The following is a 27,235-nucleotide window of genomic DNA, read 5'->3' on the forward strand; positions in this document are numbered from 1 at the left end:
AACAGCCTGGGATCTTGCAAGCGTTTGGAGAAACAATGTTCGCAATGACATGATGTGGCTTTCCGACTGTCAAGAGGTGACCAAATGCTACTACTCCATTATTTGTAAAGCAACATCTGCTTCAATTGTAATGAAAATTTATAACTGCACAACCAATTTCAAAGCATTATCAATCCTTAGGTGCTGACAATTAATTGAAAACAATCCTATATGTATGGCAGTTAGGCCAGTCAAAATGTAAAGTTCAGCTTACATGCTTGGAAGTGTAAGGGAGCTACAAGCAGCCTGCTGAGCAAGTCATCGAGGCCAGCAAGGAGGCTGAGCCCCTTGCTGGACGCAATGACTTGGTTTGCTAGCTGTTCGTAGCTCGCTTACAAATGGGAGTAAGCAAGCTCAACTTTCTAAAGTAATGATTGTCATTATTCCATCCCAGATTTTTCATTATTTAATAAATAAATTCTCATTGCTACCGAATCAGATTCTTACTTTACAAATATATGACTCGGATGCTGATGTTCATCTCATCAAATCCTTTGCTGGTTCTACATGTTCCTGACACTGCTTATCTGCAGCTGCCTAAGCTGTAACTAAATTATAGACGTGTCGGATCACTGCTGGACTGACTCTACACAACAGGTGGTGAAAGTGAGAGTGAGAGTGCTTAATTGGGGGCCAAGCAAATAATAATTACAAGTCTGATCACATGGAAGTTCATCTGTAATATTCTCGCATGCAGATTAAAAATTCACAACTAATTATAAGTTGATACCCAGAATGACAGGCCACCCCTTTTTGATCCTATCATGAAACTAGACTGTACTTTCCACCGCCAGACATTCCTTACGTAGCATTATTCCCACCACATACATGGTCACTCAACCCTATCAGTACACTAGTAAACAATTATGATATGAAATTTTAATTTTTAAGCTACACTGAATATAAACATGCTGATTTGTTGATTACAATGGTATCAATAATGCATTTTCACATAAGTATTTGTCCACAATTTGGAGTTGTAAGAGAATGGGAAAATATTTGAAAGGCATTAACAATGGCAATTCTGGCCGCAAAATTAATATACAATGCTTAGTTTTTCATTGATGATATTGCAAGCATGGCAAAAATTAAAGAACAAAACTAAATCTGCCACAGAAACAAAAATATTAGTAGCATATAATACAGGGCTATGGATATGTCACAAGCAAACCCATTACGAGGAAAATTTGCATGAAAGTAGCAGCAAATTTCTACTAAAGATGGAGTATGGGACAATTTTATTGGTACCCTCCTTCATATACGGGATGAAAACAGTGGAAACTTAGGAAGACCTATCAAACTTTAAACAGTACCCAGAATCACTTTGAGCAACTATAGGAAAAAGGAAAAAGTAGTAGTAGTAGTAGTAGTAGTAGTAGTAGTAGTAGTAGTAGTAATAATAATAATAATAATAATAATAATAATAATACGAGGGTTGTCCACAAAATAAGTTCTGTTTCTATTTCTATCTGCAGCAGCACTACGATTGCAGTTACTCTGACTCAAGGAGAAGACATGTACACCATTTTCAGATCGCCGTTGCCGATGTGTGGTTTGTAGTGCTTCTTTATCATATCAGACATAATTGAAAATCCCACTGCATGTGAAATCAGATCTGTGATTTGTTTTCTATAGGCAAAGAAAATTAAACCAAAGGAAATTCATTGGCAAATCTGCAAGGTTTATGGACGAAATGCTACGAGTGATTAAATGGTTAGAAGATGGGTCAGACTGTTCAATGAAGGACGTGATCAAGTGCACAATGAAGAAGGAAGTGGACGATTATCTGTGGTTACTGATGAACTGGTTCACACAATTGAAGAGAAGTTTAAGCACAATCATAAGTTTAAACTTAGTGCCCTTGCTATGGCAGTTCCACAAATCTCAAAATCACTAATTCATGAAATTTTTACTGAAAAACTGAAATTTCGAACACTTTGCTCATGTTGGGTACCCAAAATTCTTACTGAACAACACAAAAAACGAAGGATGGGCAGTGCACTTCAGTTTTTGACACACCACAATGAAGAAGGCAATTGTTTTCTTTCACTGATAGTCACAGGGGATAAAACTTGGGTAACATACGACACCCCTGAAACAAAACGTCAATCAATGAAATGGACACACACTTCATCCCCAATGAAGGTTAAGCCTAAGCAAATCTTGACATCTCGAAAAGTCATGTGCACCAGTTTTTGTGACAGAAAACGCATTTTGCTGATTGATTTCTTACCACGATGCCAAACAATCAATGGACATGGTTACTGCGAAACCATCAAGAAATTAGGCCGCGCAATACAGAACAAGCGCCGAGGATTACTGTCAAAAGGTGGTGGTGTTTTCCACAATAATGCCTGACCTCACACAGTGAATGTGACCAAACAACTGTTACAGGAATTTTACTGGGACACATTTGATCAGCCTCCATTCAGCCCAGACCTCACTTCACATGACTGATCTCTTCTTACACCTAAAACCTGTTCTTGCTGGTCAACTCTTCAACGACGATGACAAGCTGTAAGAACATGTTACCACATGGTTGAATAAACAGGCAACAACCTTCTATGAAGAAGGCACGCAAAAACTTTTGCCACACTATGACAAGAGCCTACAAAATTTTGGATTTTTTGTACAATAAATATTTTTTCTGTATCTGTACATGTTTGTTTTAAATAACCAAATGGAACTTACTTCGTGGACATACCTCGTAATGCGCAGAGTAATACTGCAACATTACAACATCTGATTTCTACATGCTAATAGATAAGTTCGCAAACATATTGTGCAAGTGACAACTGAAATTCTATGACTATATTTATAGGATAGATACCAACAGATACACCAACATTATTAATTCAAAAGAGGTAGTATCAACTGCTTAGGAGAAACTAGAGCAAATTTACAAGATATGAACATCAGAAAGAAAATCTCTATAAATTGTCTAGCTATTGGAACTTTAAAAAGCTAAAAAGTATACTGGTAAGACATGATCACAACAACAGGATAAAATAATGTAAGTGAATCATGAAGAGATTTTGGGAAAGAAGTCAAATTGTCAAACCAAATATAAAGCTTAAATGAAGCCCCCTTAAGATGGCATAACAAAGAAAGAATTTTCATTACCATTCTTACGGTGCATTTTACTAGTCATCAGCTTACAAAATTTTGTTCTAATGCAAAGACTAGTGGCATTACTATGGATTGCTTTTAGTTTTAACTGACAGCTGTTCTTTATGACATGTGTTTCCATTTTCTTTGGAATTTTTGCATCTTAGTTCCTTCTCTGTATGAGGCTGTACTTTGTGTAGTTTTTCTTAGCCAATTGCTGATTCACATACATTGATTTAAAGGGCAATTCTGCAGTGTGAATAAAAAGTATTAATTCTTCAAAAATTCACACACACACACACACACACACACACACACACACACACACACACACACACAAATAAAAACTGTAGTACTGTCTACATTTATACCATAACCACAACAATTATTTTTCTTTTACCTCTTTTTGCATCTCTTTCTTGGCAAACATCTGTAGCTCATCACCAAATATCTCCTGAGAATTGAGCACCTCCTGGTAATCCATTTCTTTCACAAAGCTATGATCTTCTATGCCATTTGCCTTAAGAAACTCCATATATGCCACTTGAAAAGCTTGTCCAATTGACTGTGCAATAAACTGGGCCTAATGAAAATAATAAATCTGTAATAACAATTCTGACATCAATATTTATACTAAATGATTTTTGCATGCAGGGTACTGTGTTTTTAATGCTTGGGTTACGATATTTAATAATACTAATACGTTTCCTATCATTCTTGTTTACTATTATGTACAATGTGTTCTGAGAAGAACTCTATTCTTTAGGACTATAGTTTCTGTTCTCAGTTTACACTTTCTTCAGTTTTTCACCTAGCACTATATAAAATAAAAGAGACTCTCTGCCATAACACAATGCACTTGTAATGTTGCTCACAAATCACAGCTTCAGTGGTTTACTGAATGCATTCAAGAAAATCAATTTTTAAGCAGTCACTCCATTTCTAATTATTCCCACCAAGTCTCATTAGTGTGATTTGCACTTTGTTATTACGATAAATGATCATCAGTTTTACAGTTATTTGTACACAATGCTCCCCATTTAATTTTTTTAATCAGTCAGGGAACTTCACTTTGCAGGAAATGTACTAACCTCTTCACTCTCAAAGACATGACAAATCATTTTGGGAGTTCGGTTTATCTTTGGTGGTTCATCCACTTCGTGTGGCACGAAGCGTCGTCTTGCCATTAGCACAACCAAATCACCAATATCTGCTATGTAAGATATGGTGCGCAGTGCATGGTCCATCATGATTTCCTGTAACATAATTTTTCAAGTATTATAAGCAACAAGAGAATGAGAAAGTAAGGGCACACAGAGATACAAAATACTTTGTAGCATAGTAGGATAAATTTGTTCACTGGATGCTGTGAAGTCTAGGAAACAAACATACATAAACAGTAATATACATTAACATCATACAACCCTAAATTTAGAAGACACTATCAACACTCTGATTACAACAGCACATTACACACTTCTGAAACTAATATGACACGTAACACATAACTAACTCAGCTATTACTTTTTTTTATTATAAAATAGAGAAAGAGAAGGATGGGAAACTGAATATATAAATATTGTTGCAGCAATGCTCAACATCCCACTTCTGCCCCTTCCAACTCTCCCCAACCTTCATATTGTGTCCTGCGATCCTCAGTATAAGCGTGTGAAGAATTGCATGGGGCAAGATCAATATTGCTGCATAATACAGACGAATGCAATATAGGTTAGATTATCAAATATTTAATGTATTTCTACAGTTTTGTGTCATTAAAACATTTAGTAACAATCTTATGTTAATCAACATAATACTTTATCACGATATGAAATAAACAAGTAATTATGACAATTAGTTGCAGCTGCTGAAATGTCAGTATAACTCATCTAACACAAACATTATGTTTGTTATTAAATACGAAAATAGTGAAGCATTTGAAAACATACATTAAAATCATTCAGTGAAGAGTAAGTACTGTCAGAGTTTAAAAACAATTAAAGCAAACTGAAATGGATTACTGCAGTTAGTAACATACATACAGAAATATTGTGGAGCTATGAACAGACATCCACATAATGAACAAACATAAGTAAAGTCCTAATTTTACAAACTATTATACTGTGTATCTTGCTGTGCAGCCAGAAATCTAAGCTATTTATCATAAAGAAAATTCACTTTAAAAAACTATAAAATTATGACGCAGAATTGTTGACCAGTACTTATCTTCTCTGGATACAGAATTTTTAGCACTACTGGCACACACATACAAGAGTACACAAACGATCATGGCTTCCAGTAGTATTTGTGTAGTAATTTGCTGGTTACCACACCTACCACCCAAAGCGCATGAATATTGGGCCATTATGGCAAGTGCAGTGTGTACCAACATTCCAACGATGAACCTCGAGGCAGCTGCCAGGGGCAGCTCAGTTACTGACTACCATCATCAGGTTCGCCATGTGCTCACAGCACTACAATAGCGACCTAGACGTGGATTGCATCTTTAGACGAGCATGCAAGGGCTTCCAGGCCCTCAACTGTTAAATGTGTTCAAGACATTTACACTACTGTGATTGTATTCCTGATCATGTCATTCTGTGACCCAATGAATTTTCTCTCTTTCATGGCTGTGTGTTTACTTGTGTTCCTAGTTAGAATAATTAGTTCTTTTCTTAGCCTGAATAAAACTATGGTGCCAGATGTAGAAATAATAGAAAAATCTTAAAATTCTTTTACACAAGCATGTACTGCATTACCCATTAAAATAGCAAAACTGGCTCTAAGCACTATGGGACTTTACATCTGAGGTCATCAGTCTCCTAGACTTAGAACTACATTAACCTAACTAACCTAAGAACATCACATACATCCATGCCTGAGGCAGGATTTGAACCTGCAACTGTAGCAGCAGCACACGCAGTTCTGGACTGAAGCACCTAGAACCGCTCGGCCACAACGGCCAGCCTACAATAACAAAAAAAGGGTTTCTAACACACTATAGTACCTTTCAACTAGAGGAATTAACCGGTCTATTGAAACAGGATACTGTCTAGGCACTTAGAAGGAAGCAGGTAAACTGAATCTTTTTGGCAGATAAAAATTGTATGAGAACACATGAAGCTTCTGTCAAGTTTGGAAAGTAGGAGAAAAGATACCAGCAAATTGAAAACAGTGAGGTGTGCCTCCATAACACTGCATGAACCTCATCTGCAAAACACAGGGACCAGTAATTTATGTTCTGGTATGGTGCACAGTTTTAATGTCTTAGAAAATTACATATGAACTTCATTTTGCTGGACAGTGTAAGATTTGTTCAAAGGGGAAATTATTATTCAAAAATGTTTTGATGAATTTCACAGTGTGGATAACTTCCAACTGTGGATAACTTCCAACTGTGGATAACTTCCAACTGTGGATAACTTCCAACTGTGGATTGAAAAGCTATGGAATCTGGTGTACTGTTTCACAGAACTTTAATATACACTCCTGGAAATTGAAATAAGAACACCGTGAATTCATTGTCCCAGGAAGGGGAAACTTTATTGACACATTCCTGGGGTCAGATACATCACATGATCACACTGACAGAACCACAGGCACATAGACACAGGCAACAGAGCATGCACAATGTCGGCACTAGTACAGTGTATATCCACCTTTCGCAGCAATGCAGGCTGCTATTCTCCCATGGAGACGATCGTAGAGATGCTGGATGTAGTCCTGTGGAACAGCTTGCCATGCCATTTCCACCTGGCGCCTCAGTTGGACCAGCGTTCGTGCTGGACGTGCAGACCGCGTGAGACGACGCTTCATCCAGTCCCAAACATGGTCAATGGGGGACAGATCCGGAGATCTTGCTGGCCAGGGTAGTTGACTTACACCTTCTAGAGCACGTTGGGTGGCACTGGATACATGCGGACGTGCATTGTCCTGTTGGAACAGCAAGTTCCCTTGCCGGTCTAGGAATGGTAGAACGATGGGTTCGATGACGGTTTGGATGTACCGTGCACTATTCAGTGTCCCCTCGACGATCACCAGAGGTGTACGGCCAGTGTAGGAGATCGCTCCCCACACCATGGTGCCGGGTGTTGGCCCTGTGTGCCTCGGTCGTATGCAGTCCTGATTGTGGCGCTCATCTGCACGGCGCCAAACAAGCATACGACCATCATTGGCACCAAGGCAGAAGCGACTCATCGCTGAAGACGACACGTCTCCATTCGTCCCTCTATTCACGCCTGTCGCGACGCCACTGGAGGTGGGCTGCCCGATGTTGGGGCGTGAGCGGAAGACGGCCTAACGGTGTGCGGGACCGTAGCGCAGCTTCGTGGAGACGGTTGTGAATGGTCCTCACCGATACCCCAGGAGCAACAGTGTCCCTAATTTGCTGGGAAGCCTCGGTGCGGTCCCCTACGGCACTGTGTAGGATCCTATGGTCTTGGCGTGCATCCGTGCGTCGCTGCGGTCCAGTCCCAGGTCGACGGGCACGTGCACCTTCCGCCGACCACTGGCGACAACATCGATGTACTGTGGAGACCTCACGGCCCACGTGTTGAGCAATTCGGCGGTACGTCCACCCGGCCTCCCGCATGCCCACTATACGCCCTCGCTCAAAGTCCGTCAACTGCACATACGGTTCACGTCCACGCTGTCGCGGCATGCTACCAGTGTTAAAGACTGCGATGGAGCTCCGTATGCCACGGCAAACTCGCTGACACTGACGGCGGCGGTGCACAAATGCTGCGCAGCTAGCGCCATTCGACGAGCAACACCGCGGTTCCTGGTGTGTCCGCTGTGCCGTGCGTGTGATCATTGCTTGTACAGCCCTCTCGCAGTGTCCGGAGCAAGTATGGTGGGTCTGACACACCGGTGTCAATGTGTTCTTTTTTCCATTTCCAGGAGTGTATATTTAGTAAATGGACACAAAGAAAGGGGTGTTTATATAACAAAGGGAAAAGGGAAATAATTTCTAGCGACAAAAACACATCTTTTGTTCAAATTCAAGCACAATCATCTTTATTTATATTTAAGTGATCCACCTTTACACACCAATTTCCACACACTAAAAATGATGACAAAAATTAAATACTGTAAGCAGCCAAATTACACAGTTTAAAATGTACCTGTATGTGTATTTCCAAACAATCCACTACATGCAAAAAACAAGAGGAACTGAGCAACATTCAGACACTTAGGAAACGGTTGTTTTGTTTTTGTTTTCAGGGTGCAAAAACATCTATGGTCATACACATCATACACACTCGTGTGAGAACTGTAGAACATAGAGAGAGAGAGAGAGAGAGAGAGAGAGAGAGAGAGAGAGAGAGAGAGAGAGAGAGAGAAGTTAAATATGACTACGCATTAAACTCAATTGACAGACAAAAAGACAGCTAAAAACAGGAACTTTGAGAAAGGGCCATAAAATACGCCACAGAGAAATAGAGGAAAAGTAAAACATGGTTGACAGTTTTCAAGTCGTTTGCCAAGACGGCCGATAACTCAGACAGCAAACACAACTGAGAACGTAAGTGGATCTTCAGAGCATTAGGAAACATGTACTGCCCCCCTTTCACCACACACACACACACACACACACACACACACACACACACACACACACACAAAGAGAAATTTGTGATAAACAGCTTCTGCTACATAGTATGCGAATTTGCAAAAGTCTTGTCCCTGGATTTCAATGTTATTTAGTTGTAAGGTACTGTCATATAAAATAATGCATTGTACCTTGAGATCAGTGTTTAGCACCATTATCTTCTCAGTTGAGATGAACAAGTCCACTTCAGTGCTGGGCTGAGTTTCCCCCTCAGGAGCCTATTAAAACACACATGCCACTTTATACCAACACAATCTGAAGTGACAGCACTCATAATAAAACTAAGAACTATGAGCATAAAAGAACTAAAACATTCTAGCTTCTGTTAGTTAATACAATGTGCACCAATGTAAGGTGCATAGAAACACTCAACACAATACAGTATTCAACTAGCTTTTGAGCTCTTGCTCTTTCTCTAGTAAAAGGACACACACATTCACATTCTCACACACAACCACACAAGACAACCAAACATTCTCATCCATAACCAAGGATGTGAGAGTGTGGGTGTGCGACAGAGAATGCGCATATTTTTACTAGAAAAAGAACAAGAGCTCGAACGCTAGTGTAAATACTAAGTGGTTGCCTTTTATGTATTTTATGTGTTATTCTCTCTTGGAATTTCCATTGTTGTTGTAATGTGAAGTGGATAACTCTAATCCTATCTGATACACTGCCAGCAGACCTATCAACTAACTATAATATCATGAAATTGAGTTTTAGCTTATTCTACAAAATTCAGGCCATTATCAGCTCCTGTATTTTGGGTGTTTCAGAAATTTTTTGAATGTGAGAAATTATCAAAGTTGGCTTTGTCATATTTCTAATGAATGATGTGTAATTAATCTAAATTAACTGAAATATGAATCTTTTATGGAAATCTCATCTTATCACTATTCCCAAATTTTACAGCTTTTTATACTTTGTTCAAAGAAAGATAGGCAGATCATCAGAGATGGAGCACAAACTGATTGGGGAAGGAAATTGGCTGTGGCCTTTCAAGGGAGCTGTCCTGACATTTGCTTTAAGTGGTTTAGGAAAATCATGGAAAACCTAAATCATAATAGCCAGATGGGTATTTGAACCATCGGCCTTCCGTACAGGAGTCCAGTGTGCTAACCATTCCACCACCTTTCTCGGTAACTTTGTTCCAATTTACAAATTCAACACAAGTGGTCAAACTTTTTTGTACTCATCTGGCCCATTGCATTGCTTAGGTCTTGTAAGGACATTATGTATTGTGCTACGAGATCAAGATATTGCTATGTTCTACCATATTGTTTATTACAAAAGGCCTATTTTGGTGCGACATCATCTTCGAGATATCTGTGGAAAGTATATAGTTTGGTTCAACATTTCAAACATTGAAGTAAATAATTTAATGTATTATAGAATTATTGTTTCCTATGTACATAAGGTGCTCTTGAAATCCATATGACATCGACGTCTCGGGTATTTTCACACTACTAAGTTTGTTCCTTTGATGCTAGTGAGGCTATAGTAGCTGTAAACTTTTGCTGGAGCAGTAATTTGTGAAGTTGTCAAATTAAGAACGTTTACGAGGGTGGTTTGAAGAGTTCTCAGAACGGAAGAGAGGAAAAAAAGTACTTTTTTAATTTTTCAAAGTAGTCTCCTTGTAGTTTAATGCACTTGGTCCAACGATGTTCCAGTGCTTTGATCCCATCTCAAAAACAAGTTTCCTCCAGGCCTGCGAAATAGTTGTCAACTCCGGCTATCAATTCTTTGTTTGAAGTAAATCTTCATCCACCAAGAAAAACTTTCAGTTTCAGGAAAAGATGGAAGTCTGATGGAGCCACATCAGGTGAATAAGGTGGGTGTAGCAACAATTCATACCTTAGTTCGCGTAATTTTACCATGGCGGCGACACGTGTGTATCACATCACACAAAGAGTCGCAGCACCCATCTTGCAGATAATTTTTTCATTTCTATTTCTTTAGTTAAAATGTGATATACCCTTTCAGATGACATCTGGGAAACGTGAGCAATTTCACGCACTTTCAATTGGCGATCCTCCATGTCCATTTTGCATGCTTTTGCTATAATTTCTGGAGTAGTGATACATCTTCACCGACCACTGCACAGATCATCATCTAAGCTCTCCCGACCAAATTTAAATTCGTTTGTCCATTTGGCAACAGTTGAATAAGAAGGAGCGGAGTCTCCCTGTGTATTCTGGAAATCGGCATGAACGTCCATTCTGGAAATCGGCATGAACGTCCTGTGCTTTCATACCTTTCTTTACAAAGTACTTAATCACTACTCGAATCTTGTTTTTTTTTTTTTTTGCAAATCACTACATGGGAACAACAACAGAGCCACGCCAACACCATAGCTCTCTTCCAAGAACACTGACGTAGCACATGTTTACAGGCAACAGTTCAATGAATATCATGTGGACAACTTGTTGCGCTAGTACTGACCTCTCGGGGTGATTCCGAGAACTTTTCAAACTACCCTCATATTTCATAATGATGTTACTTGACAGCTCTACTGACAAGTGAGCCAGCAATGCTATATGGTTATTACTACTTATACAGTAATGTGACAGCAACTGTCTCTCAGTCGTCTATTTCATGTACATTTCAAGACCACCTGTTGTATGCAGCAAACAATAATTCTACAATATGCTAAATTATCTACTTCAAAATTTGAAATATTGTACCAAATGATTTACTTTCTGGAGATAACATGGAGATGACAAGCAGGCAGAAATAGGCATATTTTAATAAACAACACAATCTAATATAGCAGCGTCTTGGTCTGATAGCATATTATATATAATGACCAAAAGGTGTTATGTTCATCTATCTTTTGGTACAATCTGTGTGTTAGAAAGAAATTAATCTTTTATGTGCCGATGGCCTTGTCAAAGATGGTGAAGGAGTAGACAGAGGTTCAGAGAACACACTTGTCCTTGGGTTGGGAATTGCCCCTAAAGGCAGAAGAATCAGCAATGATCAACAGCATAAGGATTCAGAAGGCAATGGGAACCGATGCATTAAGGAGATCTAACATGTATCCACAGGCCATGTGGACTTTAACTGCAAAACAGTCATGACGATCTCTCCAATGATAAAAAGATTCTGGAATAGTCCCGCATTTGGATCTCCAGGAGGGGACTGCCGAAGGGGAGGTGACAATGGGAAAAAGATTGAATGACCAACAAAAGGATAATGATCTACAGGTCAGGGTGTGGGAAGCTTGAGCATGGTAGGGAAGTTCGAGAATTTGAAAAAGACAACACAAAGGCTCAGTCTCTAAATAGTAGGTGTCAGTGAAGTGAAACAGAAAGGAGACAAGGATTTCTGGTCCGATGAGTATAGGGTAATATCAACAGCAGCAGAAAATAGTGTAACAAGAATAGGATTTGTTATTACCAGGAACTTAGGGCAGAGAAAGAGTTACCATGAACAGTTCAGTGGTAGGGTTCTTCTCATCAGAATCAACAGCAAACCAAAATTGACAATGATAGTTCAGGTATAAATGCTGATGTTGTGAGCTGAAGACGAAGAGAGAGAGAGAAATAAGAGAATATTGAAAGAGTAATACAGTATGCAAAGGGAGATGAAAATCTAATAATCATGGGGGACTAGAATGCAGTTTTAGGGGAATATGTAGAAGAAAGATTTACAGGAGAATTTGGGCTTGGGAAAAGAAATGAGAGAGGAGAAAGACTGAGTTCTTCAATAAATTTCAGCTGTAACAGTGAATACTCTGTTCAAATTTCACAAGAGGAGAAGGAATACTTGGAAAGTGCTGGGAGATATGGGAAGATTTCAGTTAGATTACATCATGGTTGGGCAGAGATTCCGAAATCGGATACAGGATTATAAGGCGTATTCAGGAGCAGATATAGATTCAGATCACAATGTAGTAGTGGTCAGAAGTAGGCGAAAATTTAAGAGATTATTCAGGAAGAAGTGAGATACAGAAGTATTAAGGAATGATGAGATATGCTTTAAGCTCTCTAAGGCTATAGATACAGCAGTAGCTCAGCAGGCAGTGCAGTTGAACAGAAATGGATACCTTTAAAAAGGCTATCACAGATGTTGGAAAGAAAAACATATGTACGAAGAAGGTAACTACGAAAAAACCATGGGTATCAGAAGATATACTTCAGCTGATTGATGAAAGAAGGAAGTACAAAAATGTTTGAGGAAATTCAGGAATAAAGAAACACAAGTCACGAAGGAATGAAATAAATAGGAAGAGCAGCAGCTACAACAAAATGGCTGCATGAAAAATGTGAAGAAATCAAAGAAGAAATCATTGTCAGAAAGACTGACTCAGCATACAAGAAAGTCAAAATAATCTTTGGTGAAATTAAAAGTAAGGGTGGTAACATTAAGAGTGCAATGGGAATTCCCTTGTTAAATGCAGAAGAGAGAGAGTAGATATGTGGAAAGAGTATATTGAAGGCCTCTATGAGGCAGAAGATTTGTCTGATGTAGAAAAAGAAACCAGAGTCTATTCAAAAGAGATGGGGATCCAGTACTAGAACCAGAAATTGAGAGTGCTTTGGAGGACTTAAGATCAAGTAATGCAGAAGGAATAGATAAATAACATTTTCCAGAATTTCTAAAATCATTGGAGGAGTGAATGGCCGAGGGAGGAGTACCTTTAAACTAAGTGCTTATCGATGCACAATACTGTACAACTTTTCAAATATCAGAAGAAATTCAGTTGAATAGAACAGAACTTGTGATCTTTCGATTTATTTGGTGGCCGAGTCTTAAGGTCAACAAAGTTAACTCCATTTTAAACTAAGTGCTTACAGCTGCAAAATGCTCTGAAGTTGACTATTGTTACCGCCTACGACAGTCTGAGCATCAGTACCTATAAGTATTATTTGTATTATATGTGACCTAAATATTTGAAATCATTACTACTCTCTTACTGTTATGTGGGTGCACACAAAATATTTTGGCTTCATGGAGTTAGTTCTCCAGGTCAAAAATGGACTTCGTTTAACATTTACCCCAAGGTTCATTCCACCTCTGGAGAAAGACCGCCTTCACCACTAAAACTTTCTGCTGTAAGTTTCTTCTGTCACGAGTTTCTTTAACTGTGGGCATATCTGAAAGTTGGAAGGAGCCATATTTGATGAACAGTGGACATTCAACAATTCATACTTCACAACCCTCTGCTTTTTCATTGCTAAGCATTTTCAGGAGACTGCACGATTTCCTAGGAAAGATGACAGTTTTGTTTTACAACTTTTATACCTTCTTAGTCGTGGCTTCCCCCCCCCACCCCCCCCCCACCCCCCCCACCCCCACCCCACCGCCCCCCCCCCCCCACCCTAACACCCAATTTCACCCAATTTGCGCTGAAGACATTTGTATGGATTTCATAAAACACTGCCCCCAACTGTCCTGGTGGATGAAGCGTAAGTTTTTCTTATGATTTGAGTTTTAACTTTTCAATATGGTCTGAACTAAACTGAAGTTTCACTGGGGAGTGGAACCCAAAATAACAAAGGTTTCTCCTCCTCATTTTCTTCTCAGCAATGTCCGGTATTGGCATTAACAGGGAGAAATTGAAAAGGTTTCTCCTCCTCACTTTCTTCTCAGCAATTTCCAATATTGGCAGTAACAACAAGAAATTGAGGAGTCACCAATACTATGAAGTAGACATATCCATACATATCCACAGTCGCTGCTGAATTGCCCTTACCAACAAACCATGTCAATGCAGATTTGTTGTGGGGTTCATAAGCTGCTCCCTACATCCTATTTCTACTGTTTTCTACAGCTTGTCCTCCAGTGTATACATTGAGGAAGATGGAAATTAGGATAAAACATAACTATTCATGAGAATTATACAATATTAAAGTACATTAAAGTCCTGAGCACTATCATTAACATTAATGTTGTAACATACACACTTAATTGAATACAAATATAAGTCTTCACATTTTAAAAAATAACTGAAAACATCATTTGTTAATTATACAGCCAGAGGCCACGACTGAGCTTGGTTGCAGCTTTCTAAAAATCACGCATAAATTCAGAAATTTGCATCCACATTTATTAATCATAAGAAGTGTAACAGGAGCACTATCAAAAAATATTGAAGTTGTGTGATGCTGGATTTGCCTATAGATCCTTAAAAGATTTAAAACTTTGTTGCAAGATTGTACTGTCATTAACCAGTACCTAAACAAATAACTTACTCACAATGTGCCCACTTTAAAATAAAACAGAAATGGATTAGTGTTCAAAATGACAGTTACTTTAAAACTTTTTAAACAAATGTTATACACCGACAGTACAATGCATCGAAAATAAGTAACCAGCTATCATCACATAATTACCATGCTGCTAATTTTCACATGCTACTTATACTTACCACACATTACTACATTAAAACCTGAGAGTTCATTGCAGTTCTTTGCAATTTTAATTATTTTGATTTTTTGCAGACTGTTTTGATGGCATTTACCTAGTAGTAAAATGTTTGAGAGTATGTTCAAAAAATTTATAGTACTACATGACTAACAGTCCATATTGTGGGACTATGTTAATAGGACACAAAATAAACATACATTACTAATTTTTTGTGGTTTATTAGGTAGCATTATGGAGCAAATAGTATGTTTAAAAGACAATACAAAGTGACAATACAAAAACTAAGCAAAAATCGCCACAGGAATTATGTTCCATATTCTAACAGTCTCGCTGCAAGCAGCAGGGTGGGGATGGGGGAGAAAAAAAATCCATACAACAGGGGAGAAGCTGGTGATCTTCCTTTCTATAATGGAGAAATTTCACATTCATAGATTCAATGTTATGTCCATTACTACATGGGATTTCTATAACAAAAAAATTTACACTAAAACTTACCAATGCCTACAGGGCCACAGGCAGCAAAATGAGAGAAAAAAAGAACATAAGTCTGGGTAAAGCACAAAACTTACATATTACCAAACAAAACAACACTGTGGCTAATGCCATACAGGAAATAAATTACAGCAAATGGTCATGAGGAACAAAAGAGCAGTAGTACAAAGGTTTTCACTGATTAAAATGAGTTACCTTAGAGTACAATGAAGGTTCAGTTTTATGAGCAGATTTGTTAATGGACTATTGAGCAATATCTTGTACTACCCGAATTCAAAATTACCTCTGAATTCAAAGAAACATCAAGAAATTTAGGCTACAGAAAACATTACATTGAGGATATTTATTGATTGAACTTTCTCTAAACACTGCAAACATTTAAATTTATTTCTAATGGGTCACATGTTAGCTAAATGTTCAGAAGAAACACCCACAGTACAACATAAATAGATGAAGCACAGTTTTAATAGTGTTTATACTGCAGCCTTTCAGTCTTCTGATGCAAAAAAAAACACAGCTTAGGAAACCATTTTTCTCAGTAGCTGCAACACGAAGTGTTCTGACAACTTATCTAAATCTGTTAATTTAAAGACACTACAGTTAATCAGTGCAATGGAACAGTTCATTTTCCAGCAAAAGCAGTAGAGTGTTCTTTGTTAAGAACTTATTTCCTTCAATCTAGTTTAAGTATACAAGAAAAGACAAATGAACATTTAGTCCTTTTGATTAACTTCTCATGGTTGGGTTTCACAGACAAGTAATACTTTTTATTGCAATAGTGAAAATAAACAATTTTTTTGACAATGGTAACTATAATGTCTTCTTAAAAAATTCCATTCTTTTATTTAAAATTTCATGCAATACATTAAAGCAGAACTATCAGAATCTTAACAAATTTCCATATGTAATTATTAGTTAGAGAAGGTATTATAGCAAGAGAGAGCTTCAAGTGTACCACTGTCTTAGTGTAATTAATTATCTTCAATATAATTTCACAAACCACTTATGTCAATTATGATGCATCTCAAGTTTTGAAATACAATTTTCAGAATAACTATAATTTAATAGGGATTTACTGTTGCAAGACAAGAAACATCTGGAACATCAGAGGCAGTGAATCTCACTGCTTCTGTGAAATTACTGGAAGCCTTCTATAGATTAGTGATATTATGGTGTGTATGAATAGGTTGTAAGGTTCCATATCACAAAGAATGACATCTTTGAAATTCGTGTGGCAGAAATGTTATTAGAATGACTGATTCATATGGCAAAAATGTATTCAGAGAATGGAAGCTCACATGTTGGGACTTCATTTATTCACTATTGTGGATCAATAACTGTGCAACACGTATTTAACAACAAAACTTCCTGAGGTGCAAGTTGGGGCGTTTCGAAGATCTCAAATACAGAAATTGATAGCTTAAAAAATGCTATCATTAGGAATTCCTGCCTGTACAGTGTGACATGGGATGGAGTGGTCATATGGACACCTTAATACGTGTTACGGCCTCCTCAACCATGTGCTTCTTGAGGCGTCGCCGGCGTCTCCTCCCACTTTCCTCGAGCACCTCGACGGAGCCCAGGAACTGCAGCCTGAAGACGGAGCTGCAAGGGCCAGGATCGGGGGGCGTAGCTGGTGGAGGGGGCAGCGATGACTCTGGAGGTCCAGGCGGGGGGGTCGGCGTGCCGCGGCACCCTGCCGTGTGGTGACGGTGCTGGTGGTGATGTTGCAGCTCCTACAGAGCACATGTGTCATCAAGCACAACTTTGAGTAGAGAGCTTTCTGCCGACTGCCGTACTTGGCCTTGGCCCTGGCTTTTGTCTGGAAACCTGCTCTCTAATTTTCCTATCAAATGAGTAGGGTGCTTCTCAAGTTGTGTGAACCACTATTCCTGTAGCTTTGCCAACTAATTAAAAGAGGACCTACCATTACAGTTTCTTTCCACCAAGAAATATTTATTATGCTGACAAGAATGCAATAACATGGAAGCTGCATGGACGACTGACTATGTTTATGCAATGCCTTAAACACGACCAAACTGTGCTACTATGATTTGCATATACAGGCTGATTCCGTGATGACATTACAATGATAATGGAGAAGGGTAATTGCATCAATTTGAGATAAGGGACCATGGTCCAGAAACGTTAGAGTCAAACCTTTAAAGTGAAATCTTTCTGATACTTTTGACATTGGAATGCATGTACCGTTACCAGTGTTTCTGGAACATTTCCCACATTACTCACCAACTGACCTCATTCCACTCAATTTATTCCTGCGAGACCATGTGGAAAGTTCTGTGTATGAGATGCCTGTCAATACTGAAGAGGATATACTGGCAAGAATTCTTGCTGTTTGTGACATTGTTCAAACGGCAATGGGGATATTAGAACAGGTACAACAGAACTTCGCGTTACATTGCCATGCCTGAATTGACACGGGGGGGATGCCATTTTTGAACAAGTGTTTTTATTTCTTTACCATAGACTTAAGGTTTTTGGTCTCTTAAACATCAAGTTACATGCACTGTTTTAGTCCATCAACAGGAGAAATTATCGGAGGGTATGGAGAAGTATTCAGTGGGGATTCTATATGTCATCATCACAGTTCAGGAGTTGGGGCTCTTAGTTTGAGCACTGCATGATGCTTAGGTGGAACTTAAATAGATTTTTGCCTAGCCTTTGGCTTGGCCATTTCCAGACTAGGATCCCTTTCCTCAAATTTATACATTTACCCTTCTTCACCATCCCTGAAAGATTTTAATATCACAGAATCACCCTGTATATCAGGTGTCTATATTTGCTATTTGCTCTGAAAGGTATGTTCCTCTGTTTAGCAGCCAGATACTGAAATCAAATGAACATAATATTTCATTGTTCCTGACAACTTTGAATGTGAAGCTGAACTGCTGGGAGGTCAGAGCCATTGCGGTAAACTAGGCCATAGAAAGACCACGGCACAGAAGCTGTCAGTGCTGCACCTAACCGCCACACACCATGAATATTCACCTTCTTTAGTACTGCTTGTACACTTTGCTAAGGGGCAACAATGACTCCTTCCGATGCATGCACTGTGGGGTTTATATAGTGTCTATAAATGTGATGGATCTGGTATTTCAGCAGATCACCTTTACATCTTAAGGTAGCAGCCAGTCAGAACACTGAAATATCATGTCAATGTTATTTCAGGATTTGGCAGCAACCTGAGTAACATAGTATCCATTACTACAGCACGAAATCCTATGCAATACCATCAATTTGTCTGCACTTGAGAAGACACATTCCAGTGAATAATTTCTCAAAGGTGACAAAAATATATGACGACGGCAACAGAACAACAACAACAGACCTGTACAATGACTACGAATTTTTGGTATGTAAGAGTTATCCACAAAAGACTAAGGTAAATTTTATCAAGAGAATCCGTGTAAGATTGCTGGTGAATAGAAGATATGGTGACTACAATACAGAAAATATTCAACAGTCAGCATCTATAGTGCTGTCAACTTCAATCACAGTCTTGGGCAACTGAGCATGGGACAATTAAGTAAAAGGTTTGCACAAGCATGTACTCTATGCCAAACCAAATGAGCTCATTAACAAGCACTGCAGGAGATTTGTATCTTGTATTGAAAATTATTTATTTATTCAGGTGTTTGATACAATGTTGTGTTCTTCATTTAAGAACTTGTTTTAAAGTCCCACTTCACTTCAGAAATTCGAGAAGCTTAAAAAAAAAAAAATTAAAAAAAAAAAATAAATAAAAAAAAAAACAACAACAACACATGAGATCTGATCAGAATGTATCTCCATAAAGAACGGTCATTAATTATTTTTAAGGAATGTTCTACCCAATACATCCATTACAAACTAAAACAACACTTCTAAAGAAAATCTAGCTTTCTCAAACACATATCCCTTTATGACTGAGAGATAGGGAGATATGTTAATGCGCTCTGCTACTTCCCTCTTTAATAAATATGTTAAATGTTGTGATGTTTAATTTATCTCCAGCCAACTGCTGTAAGTTCCCTATCAACACTACATAACATCAAATTTTGCACATTCACTTCACTGGTGAAGTAAAGCTGCTGTTTGAATCTTAATAAACAGCTAAAACCTGTGCAATAATCGAAAACTGAAAGCAATCTTCTACCCGATGAATGTTTTGTCGATAGGGTGTGGCTGTTCGATTTCACATATTAGGTGCTAGAATATTATTTGCACACCCATGATCTTTGAAACTACTGTTAATAGACAAGAGAAGATCAGTCCAATTAGAACCTGTGTTTGAAGACACGGCTGTTGCTATCACAAGGTTGTTTTCCACTGTGTACCATTATCTGTTGGACAGCAAATTAACAGTACTGAGATGGATTAATAGGTTAGTTTAGACTTGACAGTAATTTAGTACATTGTGCTATTTAATTTTTGCTGAGGTGGAAAAATTTCAGTACCATTCAGTGATTCACTTTTTTATGAGGCAACAAGTGACATGATAAATGTGAAAGTGGATGCTGTTTGGTTCACTCATCCCCATTTACAACAGCAGCTAGATGATACTGGTTCAAATATTTCAAATTCGAACATATATTTTTGACTGGGATCCTCCAAGAACGCCAGCAGATGAGATTACTGAGGTAATCCCTATAAAAGTTCATGAAGTGATTCTCACTGATCACTGTGCAAAGTGACAGAGGCCATCGACATGTCAAAGGGAATGGCAATTAATATTTTACAGGATGAGTTAGCAACGATAAAACTGTAGTCTCAGTGGGTGGTAAGACTGTAGAAGTAGACAAGTGGGTGTACCTTTTCATTTCAAAGCTAAGTTTGGAGCATTTTAAAATATAATCTGAAGAACTTTTTGTCTAAAGTTGTTGCTATGGTGAAGTGCCTCAGACTTCTTACAAAAAAGAAGAAAACCGTCACTGAACAATACTACACCATGGTATTGGATCACTTCAATAGGAACTGAAAGGAAAAGAACCCTATTTGATAAAGAATATGTGCTGAAACTTCCTGACAGATTAAAACTGTATGCTGGACCGATACTGTTAGTCTGGACCTTGGTAGAGCACTTGCCTGCGAAAGGCACACAGTTTCAATCTGTCAGGAAGTTTCATATCAGCACACACTCCGCTGCAGAGTGAAAATCTCATTCTGAAGAAAGTGCTGTTTCACCCCAACAACACGAGAGTACATTCATCTGGTGTTGTCGCCACAAAGTTACATAAATTGCGTGATGAATTTCTACCACCACTCCATCACCCACCCATGTATTTACCTGAACTGTAGTGGGGGAACACAGCAGGAGGAACTTCGAATGCTGTATCAGGTTGGTACTCATGGTGACAATTCCCCTACCCTATTTTGCAACTTCTTATTGACTCACCCTCAAATAAAAATATAGGTGCAAAAAATTGACAAGGAGACGATCCAGAAATGTTGAGACAGACTTTCAAACAGGGAAGAACTGTGCAGGAAGATTAGTATGAGAAAGGAGAATTAACTTCAGTTGTAGTGGATGTACTGAAAGTGCAGATCCCACTGAAGTTGTATAACTGACTACCCCTCCCCTGAACGGACCCACAACTAACTCTTTCCATTACCTCCCTCCTTCCACATCACACACTGCACAGGATCTCTTACCAATACTACTACCAGTCTGTGTCATCTACCACTTTTACATGCTTGAAAATTCTATGCATTCTGTCTCTATTTACTTTGCTCTGATACATGCTCAGTGATTAGTAAGTGACACTTTTCATGTTTAATACAGTCTCTATTTTTTTGCACAAAAAATACATCTCCTAGTTCTAACAAACTGACAAATGACTGTGGCTTAGGACATCCAAAACATCAGACATTTTTGTTGTAAATCATCAATAAGTAATACTGATGTTAAGCTATAGTAATGGTACTCTGCAGATATTTATTGTATTGTAACTAAACTGAAAAAGAGTGAATGGTAAGGCAAAGAATCACTTCAATAGTCAAACTGTTCTCTGCTTCGGTTAGAGATTTTCGTCATCCAGCCCTATACAGTGAGTGACTCAGAAAATGACAGTTGTGCATCAGCCATGATGGAAAAATCCTGTGGGAACCTGTGGAAAGCCAGGCAGTGAAAATAACACAGCTGAAGTTCCATTCATAAAGCCATGAAGAGACATGTTGTACTCATTTCAAGTGCAATTTAAATATGAAGTATTTGAAGAGAACAACAGGTAAATCGAGGTTTGTGATTGGGTATGCACTGTCACCAAGGTTCAGGACAGCTACATTGGCATATTGCATCCTCAGACCAGGCACTGTTTTATGAGAGAGTCAAAATGAAGTTCTTTGGGAGTAGGGAGCCATCTTAACTGGTACAAATATTCCACAATGCATGCATGATATCTGGACGATTAGAGACTTCTGTGATCTTTGGGGTTCCAAAGTCATTGGTCTTATTTTTGATAACGACGAAATTGATGGAAAAATGGTAAATCAAACAATCCTGCCTCCGCTATTCAGCCTGGATGATATCTTCCTTAGGAGTCAATCATCAAATGAACGTAAGTTCATATATGTAGGCTCCATACATCTGGACCTATGCCAGTAACAATATTCAGGTCATGTCTCCAAACTTACTCCTGTGCAATTACAATTGAATCTTCGGCATTCCAATTCAGAATTTAAAAATATTCACAGATAGTTAATTCATGATCTGAAACTATCCAGGAACAAATTTATTTGACCCTCCTAGACATACATATTTAAAAACAACACTGTCAGCACTGAGGTTGTTGCTCAGATATGTGAGCACATTTGAGCACATACACTTCTGGGACACGGTATGCTGATCCTGCATTGAATCCGATTGGCTGATTAACAACGAGGTTCAGTATGCCAGACAGCCTGAATGTGGTTTTCAGGCGACTGCGTGAATCCTGGGCTGGTACATGTCCCACCTCAGTTACACGATTTGCAGACATTCACACTTGCAAATGAAGACAGTAGATGCAGACTGATAGGAAGGGTATCCGGCCACCCCCTACTACTACTAACAATGCCAAAATAACCTGCCATTCCTGTGGAGATTGATACAAGGCCATGAGGAAGAAGAAGAAGAAGAAGAAGAAGAAGAAGAAGAAGGTTGCTTATGCAGGTGTCCACTTCCTGACATTCATGAAATTTATTTACATTGCTTTGTAAATGTAGATGATTCCCACATCAGACCCTCTCATTCTTAGTCCAAAATCTTTAGGGGAAATGCAATGATCTCTCGCATATTACACCTCAAATTTAAGACTATGTCTTCATCTTTCTGTATTGATGAATGGTGGCCTTTATGAATTGTTAATGGCAATGAACAACCCATTAGCCACCAAACAGTAGTTCTACAGATACCTACTTAATAAAAATGTTGCTCTAAAATTTTGTTTCATATTTAAAAAGTAAGTTCTGCAATAACAAAAGAATAGAAATTAGGGCTTAGTCAAATTGATAATGAAGTCATTAAAACTGGGCACAATTACTGACCTATACTGTTACTACAGACAATTCTCAGCTTCTTAAGGTTTTTAATCCACACCAGAATCAAACCATTCTTCTTGAGCTTCAAGTTAGTAGATTTACTCCCTTCTTGATACTCTCTTATCTTCCACCAGCTTTAATTTCCTTCATTAACTCTGTCTCTGTAAGCTCTCTCCATATCACCCCCCCCCCCCCCCCATTCCCTCAATCAGAGTAGTGTAGTGGAATGAATGGCAAAATAAGTGGCTAACCACAATATTCCTCCATGCAGTGACGGTTTTGAGAAGGCATCTTTTCTCTCTTGTTGATCTCTGCACTACTTCGATTGAGACTCTTTCAGCTCATGGTGTCTTACAGATTATCCACCAATGCCACATATCTAAGCTTTCAGTCTTTTCTTTTCTGACTCCCTCAAATCCTAGTTTCTGCCCCATACATACCTATGCTTTAAATATATCTCCTTAAAAATCATTTCATAGTAGCCAAGGGACACTGTTTGATATCAGCATATTTTCCAGATAAGTGATTCTTTTGTCAGCTATTTCAACTGCTGTACCCGAAGCGTCTCACCTGCAAGGTGCACAACTGTGCTCTGTTTCCCACCTCTTGTGCACCTCACAATTTTTGTCCCGTTTCCGTTGATCTTCATGCTACATTCATCTATTATTATTTGATTCATCTCTCATCATGAATTATTATTTCACTGCTGCTGATGTCTGAAAATTCCTTCATTGATTTATATGTATGATTCAATAATAGTTGAGTGCTGTCTAACACACTTAAATATTTTAAACTTCTTTGGGAAAGCATTTGATTCTTTTGGAGCTTATTCTTTGGTCTCTGAATTATTCATTTCTTTGAACAATTTCAAACAGTAAATGTCATCAAATGTTTCTTGATGTTTATGAAGGTGATCAGGATTGGTGTGTTCAACTTCAATGATTACTCTGCAATTAATTGAGAAAGTGATAATGGTCTCTCGTGATCCACAGTTCCTTTCAAACAAATTGCTGATTTTGAAGACTATCTTCTACTTTCTGCTCTACAAAATGGAAGGTAATCCTAGTTAGTATTTTTACGGCTTCCGATACAATGATCAGTGTTCGTAACTGCTCACACTACTTCGTATTTCTAGTCTTTGGAATATGGAATGTTTATGCAGTCATTTACATATTGTCTATCATCTCAAATAACATGTCTACAACTTTTTTCTGGGGAATTTCAGCAATTCTGCACGGATGTAATCAATTCTTGGAGCTTCAAAACAATACAGCTCCTTATTCCTCCCTCAATATTGATGGACCGAACTCACCTTTGTCAACTTCATTCACATTTGTCAAAAATGTTTTCATTCAAATTTTTCCTATCAAAAAGTTCTACTACATACATCTTCCCTCACTTTACGTATCGCTTTTCCACCAGAGGCTGCCCCTCTATCCCATAACCTTGCTAGAAGCTCAGTTCTTCTTTCGAATTAGTTTCAAATTTTTTGGTATTCCAACTGTATAAGAAGAGAGAATCATTGTAAGGAAAACAATACAATTATGAGACAATGTTGTTGGTCAGGGCTTCCCTCCAAGTGGTGAAATTTTTAACACTGTCAATACAAACAGATAAAACTATACAAGTTCTCCTAGTTTTCACAACTATTAGTTCCTTCCTCGGGGAGGAAAGATGTTGTTGTTGTTGTTGTTGTTGTCTTCAGTCCAGAGACTGGTTTGATGCAGCTCTCCATGCTACTCTATCCTGTGCAAGCTTCTTGATCTCCCAGTGCCTACTGCAACCTACATCCTTCTGAATCTGCTTAGTGTATTCATCTCTTGGTCTCCCTCTACGATTTTTGCCCTCCACACTGCCCTCCAATACTAAATTGGTGATCCCTTGATGCTTCAGAACATGTCCTACCAATCGATCCCTTCTTCTGGTCACATTGTGCCACAAACTTCTCTTCTCCCCAACCCTGTTCAATACTTCCTCATTACTTATGTGATCTACCCATCTAATCTTCAGCATTCTTCTGTAGCACCACATTTCGAAAGCTTCTATTCTCTTCTTGTCCAAACTATTTATCGTCCATGTTTCACTTCCATACATGGCTACACTCCATACAAATACTTTCAGAAATGACTTCCTGACACTTAAATCTATATCCGATGTTAACAAATTTCTCTTCTTCAGAAACACTTTCCTTGCCATTGCCAGTCTACATTTTATATCCTCTCTACTTCGACCATCATCAGTTATTTTGCTCCCCAAATAGCAAAACTCCTTTACTACTTTAAGTGTCTCGTTTCCTAATCTAATTCCCTCAGCATCACCCGATTTAATTTGACTACATTCCATTATCCTCGTTTTGCTTTTGTTGATGTTCATGTTATATCCTCCTTTCAAGACACTGTCCATTCCATTCAACTGCTCTTCCAAGTCCTTTTCTGTCTCTGACAGAATTACAATGTCATCGGCGAACCTCAAAGTTTTTATTTCTTCTCCCTGGATTTTAATACCTACTCCGAATTTTTCTTTTGTTTCCTTTACCGCTTGCTCAATATACAGATTGAATAACATCGGGCATAGGCTACAACCCTGTCTCACTCCCTTCCCAACCGCTGCTTCCCTTTCATGCCCCCTCGACTCTTATGACTGCCATCTGGTTTCTGTACAAATTGTAAATAGTCTTTTGCTCCCTGTATTTTACACCTTCCACCTTCAGAATTTGAAAGAGAGTATTCCAGTCAACATTGTCAAAAGCTTTCTCTAAGTCTACAAATGCTAGGAATGTAGGTTTGCCCTTCCTTAATCTTTCTTCTAAGATAAGTCGTAAGGTCAGTATTGCCTCACGTGTTCCAGTATTTCTACGGAATCCAAACTGATCTTCCCCAACGTCGGCTTCTACTAGTTTTTCCATTCGTCTGTAAAGAATTCGTGTTAGTATTTTGCAGCTGTGACTTATTAAACTGATAGTTCGGTAATTGTCACAAGACAATTGGTTGTGATATATTAAAAGGAAGGGCAGGTCACTCAGACCTCAGTATGAGTGAACTATATGTGCTACCTTTTACTATATTTTTGTCCATCTCATGACATTTATTGTGGTAACCCTACTATTTGAGCTTTCTTTGTCTCTCTAATAGCCACATTACTATATTGCCTATATCCAAATTGAGCCCCTGCTATTTGGCACTTCTTTTTTAAGTAAGTAGCCTTCAGAAATAAAAAGGTAGGTATATTTTCTTCTTAGTGATGTTATTTTTACATGTAAGCCTGCTCTTTAATCTACTTTTCCATAATTCCCACCAATATTAAGAAACACATTGTATTTTGTTTTGAATAACAACCTAATACAAATCTGTCACCTGAGCATAACTTTTGGTAATTTAAAGGGTCTGTAACAGTTGTGTAAAGGACACTTCTTCACACTTATGTGTGATGGGTTTGACAGAAAAAGGTGAGAGCTTTTAAAGATGGCTGTAGAAATGGGCATGACAACAAATGGAGTGAGTGACCTTCAGTCATTACTGGTGATTTGGTGCAGAAAGTTGGCAAAAAAGTGAGAGAGAGCAGACACTTTATGACTGCGACATTATGTGAGAAGTTTCCTTAAGAGTCAAGAAGTGTGCTTAATGCAATGGTTACAGAATGTTTAAATTATGGAAAGTTATACTCAGCTGGCAGATTTCTAAAAGGATGGTATTCAAAGCTAAAAAATAAAAATGCAGAAGAAATTCCCAAAAATTTCATAAAAACTCTAGAAAATGTATGTGTGTGGTTCCACATAAATGGCTTAAAACTAAATATTTCAAAAACACAGCTTATGCAGTTCAATACAAAACAATCTAAAATAAATGATATTCAAACTCCAAGGAAGTCTGGAACTTAACAAAGCAGAATGTGTTAACTACCTAGGAATGTAGTTGGACAGAAATCTGTCTTGGTCCTAAAATATAGACTATTTAAAAAATAAACTGAACAACCAGACACTTGCTATCTCAATCTTAGCCAATGTCACTGCCATAGACATGAAAAAGGTAGTGTACCATACCTACTTTGAGGCAATAGTGAGATATGGCATTTTCTTTTGGGAAAATGCTAGCAATTTGA

The 27,235-nt window shown here is 38.3% G+C and overlaps 1 protein-coding gene across 9 annotated transcripts in view; it reads right to left on the reverse strand.

Annotated features, from left to right (window-relative positions):
• The window catches only part of LOC126272172 (uncharacterized), a 483,755-nt gene that overhangs the window by 35,709 nt on the left and 420,811 nt on the right, over positions 1-27,235 (reverse strand). For 5 of the 9 annotated variants that reach the window (XM_049974818.1, XM_049974817.1, XM_049974822.1 and 2 more), the window contains 3 exons: positions 8,887-8,973; positions 4,239-4,403; positions 3,548-3,730 (listed from right to left, as the gene is read on the reverse strand). In XM_049974818.1, the coding sequence (XP_049830775.1) occupies positions 3,548-3,730; positions 4,239-4,403; positions 8,887-8,973 (435 nt within the window). Of the gene's footprint in view, positions 1-3,547; positions 3,731-4,238; positions 4,404-8,886; positions 8,974-17,109; positions 17,356-27,235 lie in introns of all 9 variants that reach the window. The other 4 variants (XM_049974815.1, XM_049974816.1, XM_049974814.1 and 1 more) reach the window with 1 other exon arrangement.

The sequence above is a fragment of the Schistocerca gregaria genome, chromosome 5 (assembly GCF_023897955.1).
Source record: "Schistocerca gregaria isolate iqSchGreg1 chromosome 5, iqSchGreg1.2, whole genome shotgun sequence".
NCBI classification, from domain to species: Eukaryota; Metazoa; Arthropoda; class Insecta; order Orthoptera; family Acrididae; genus Schistocerca; species Schistocerca gregaria.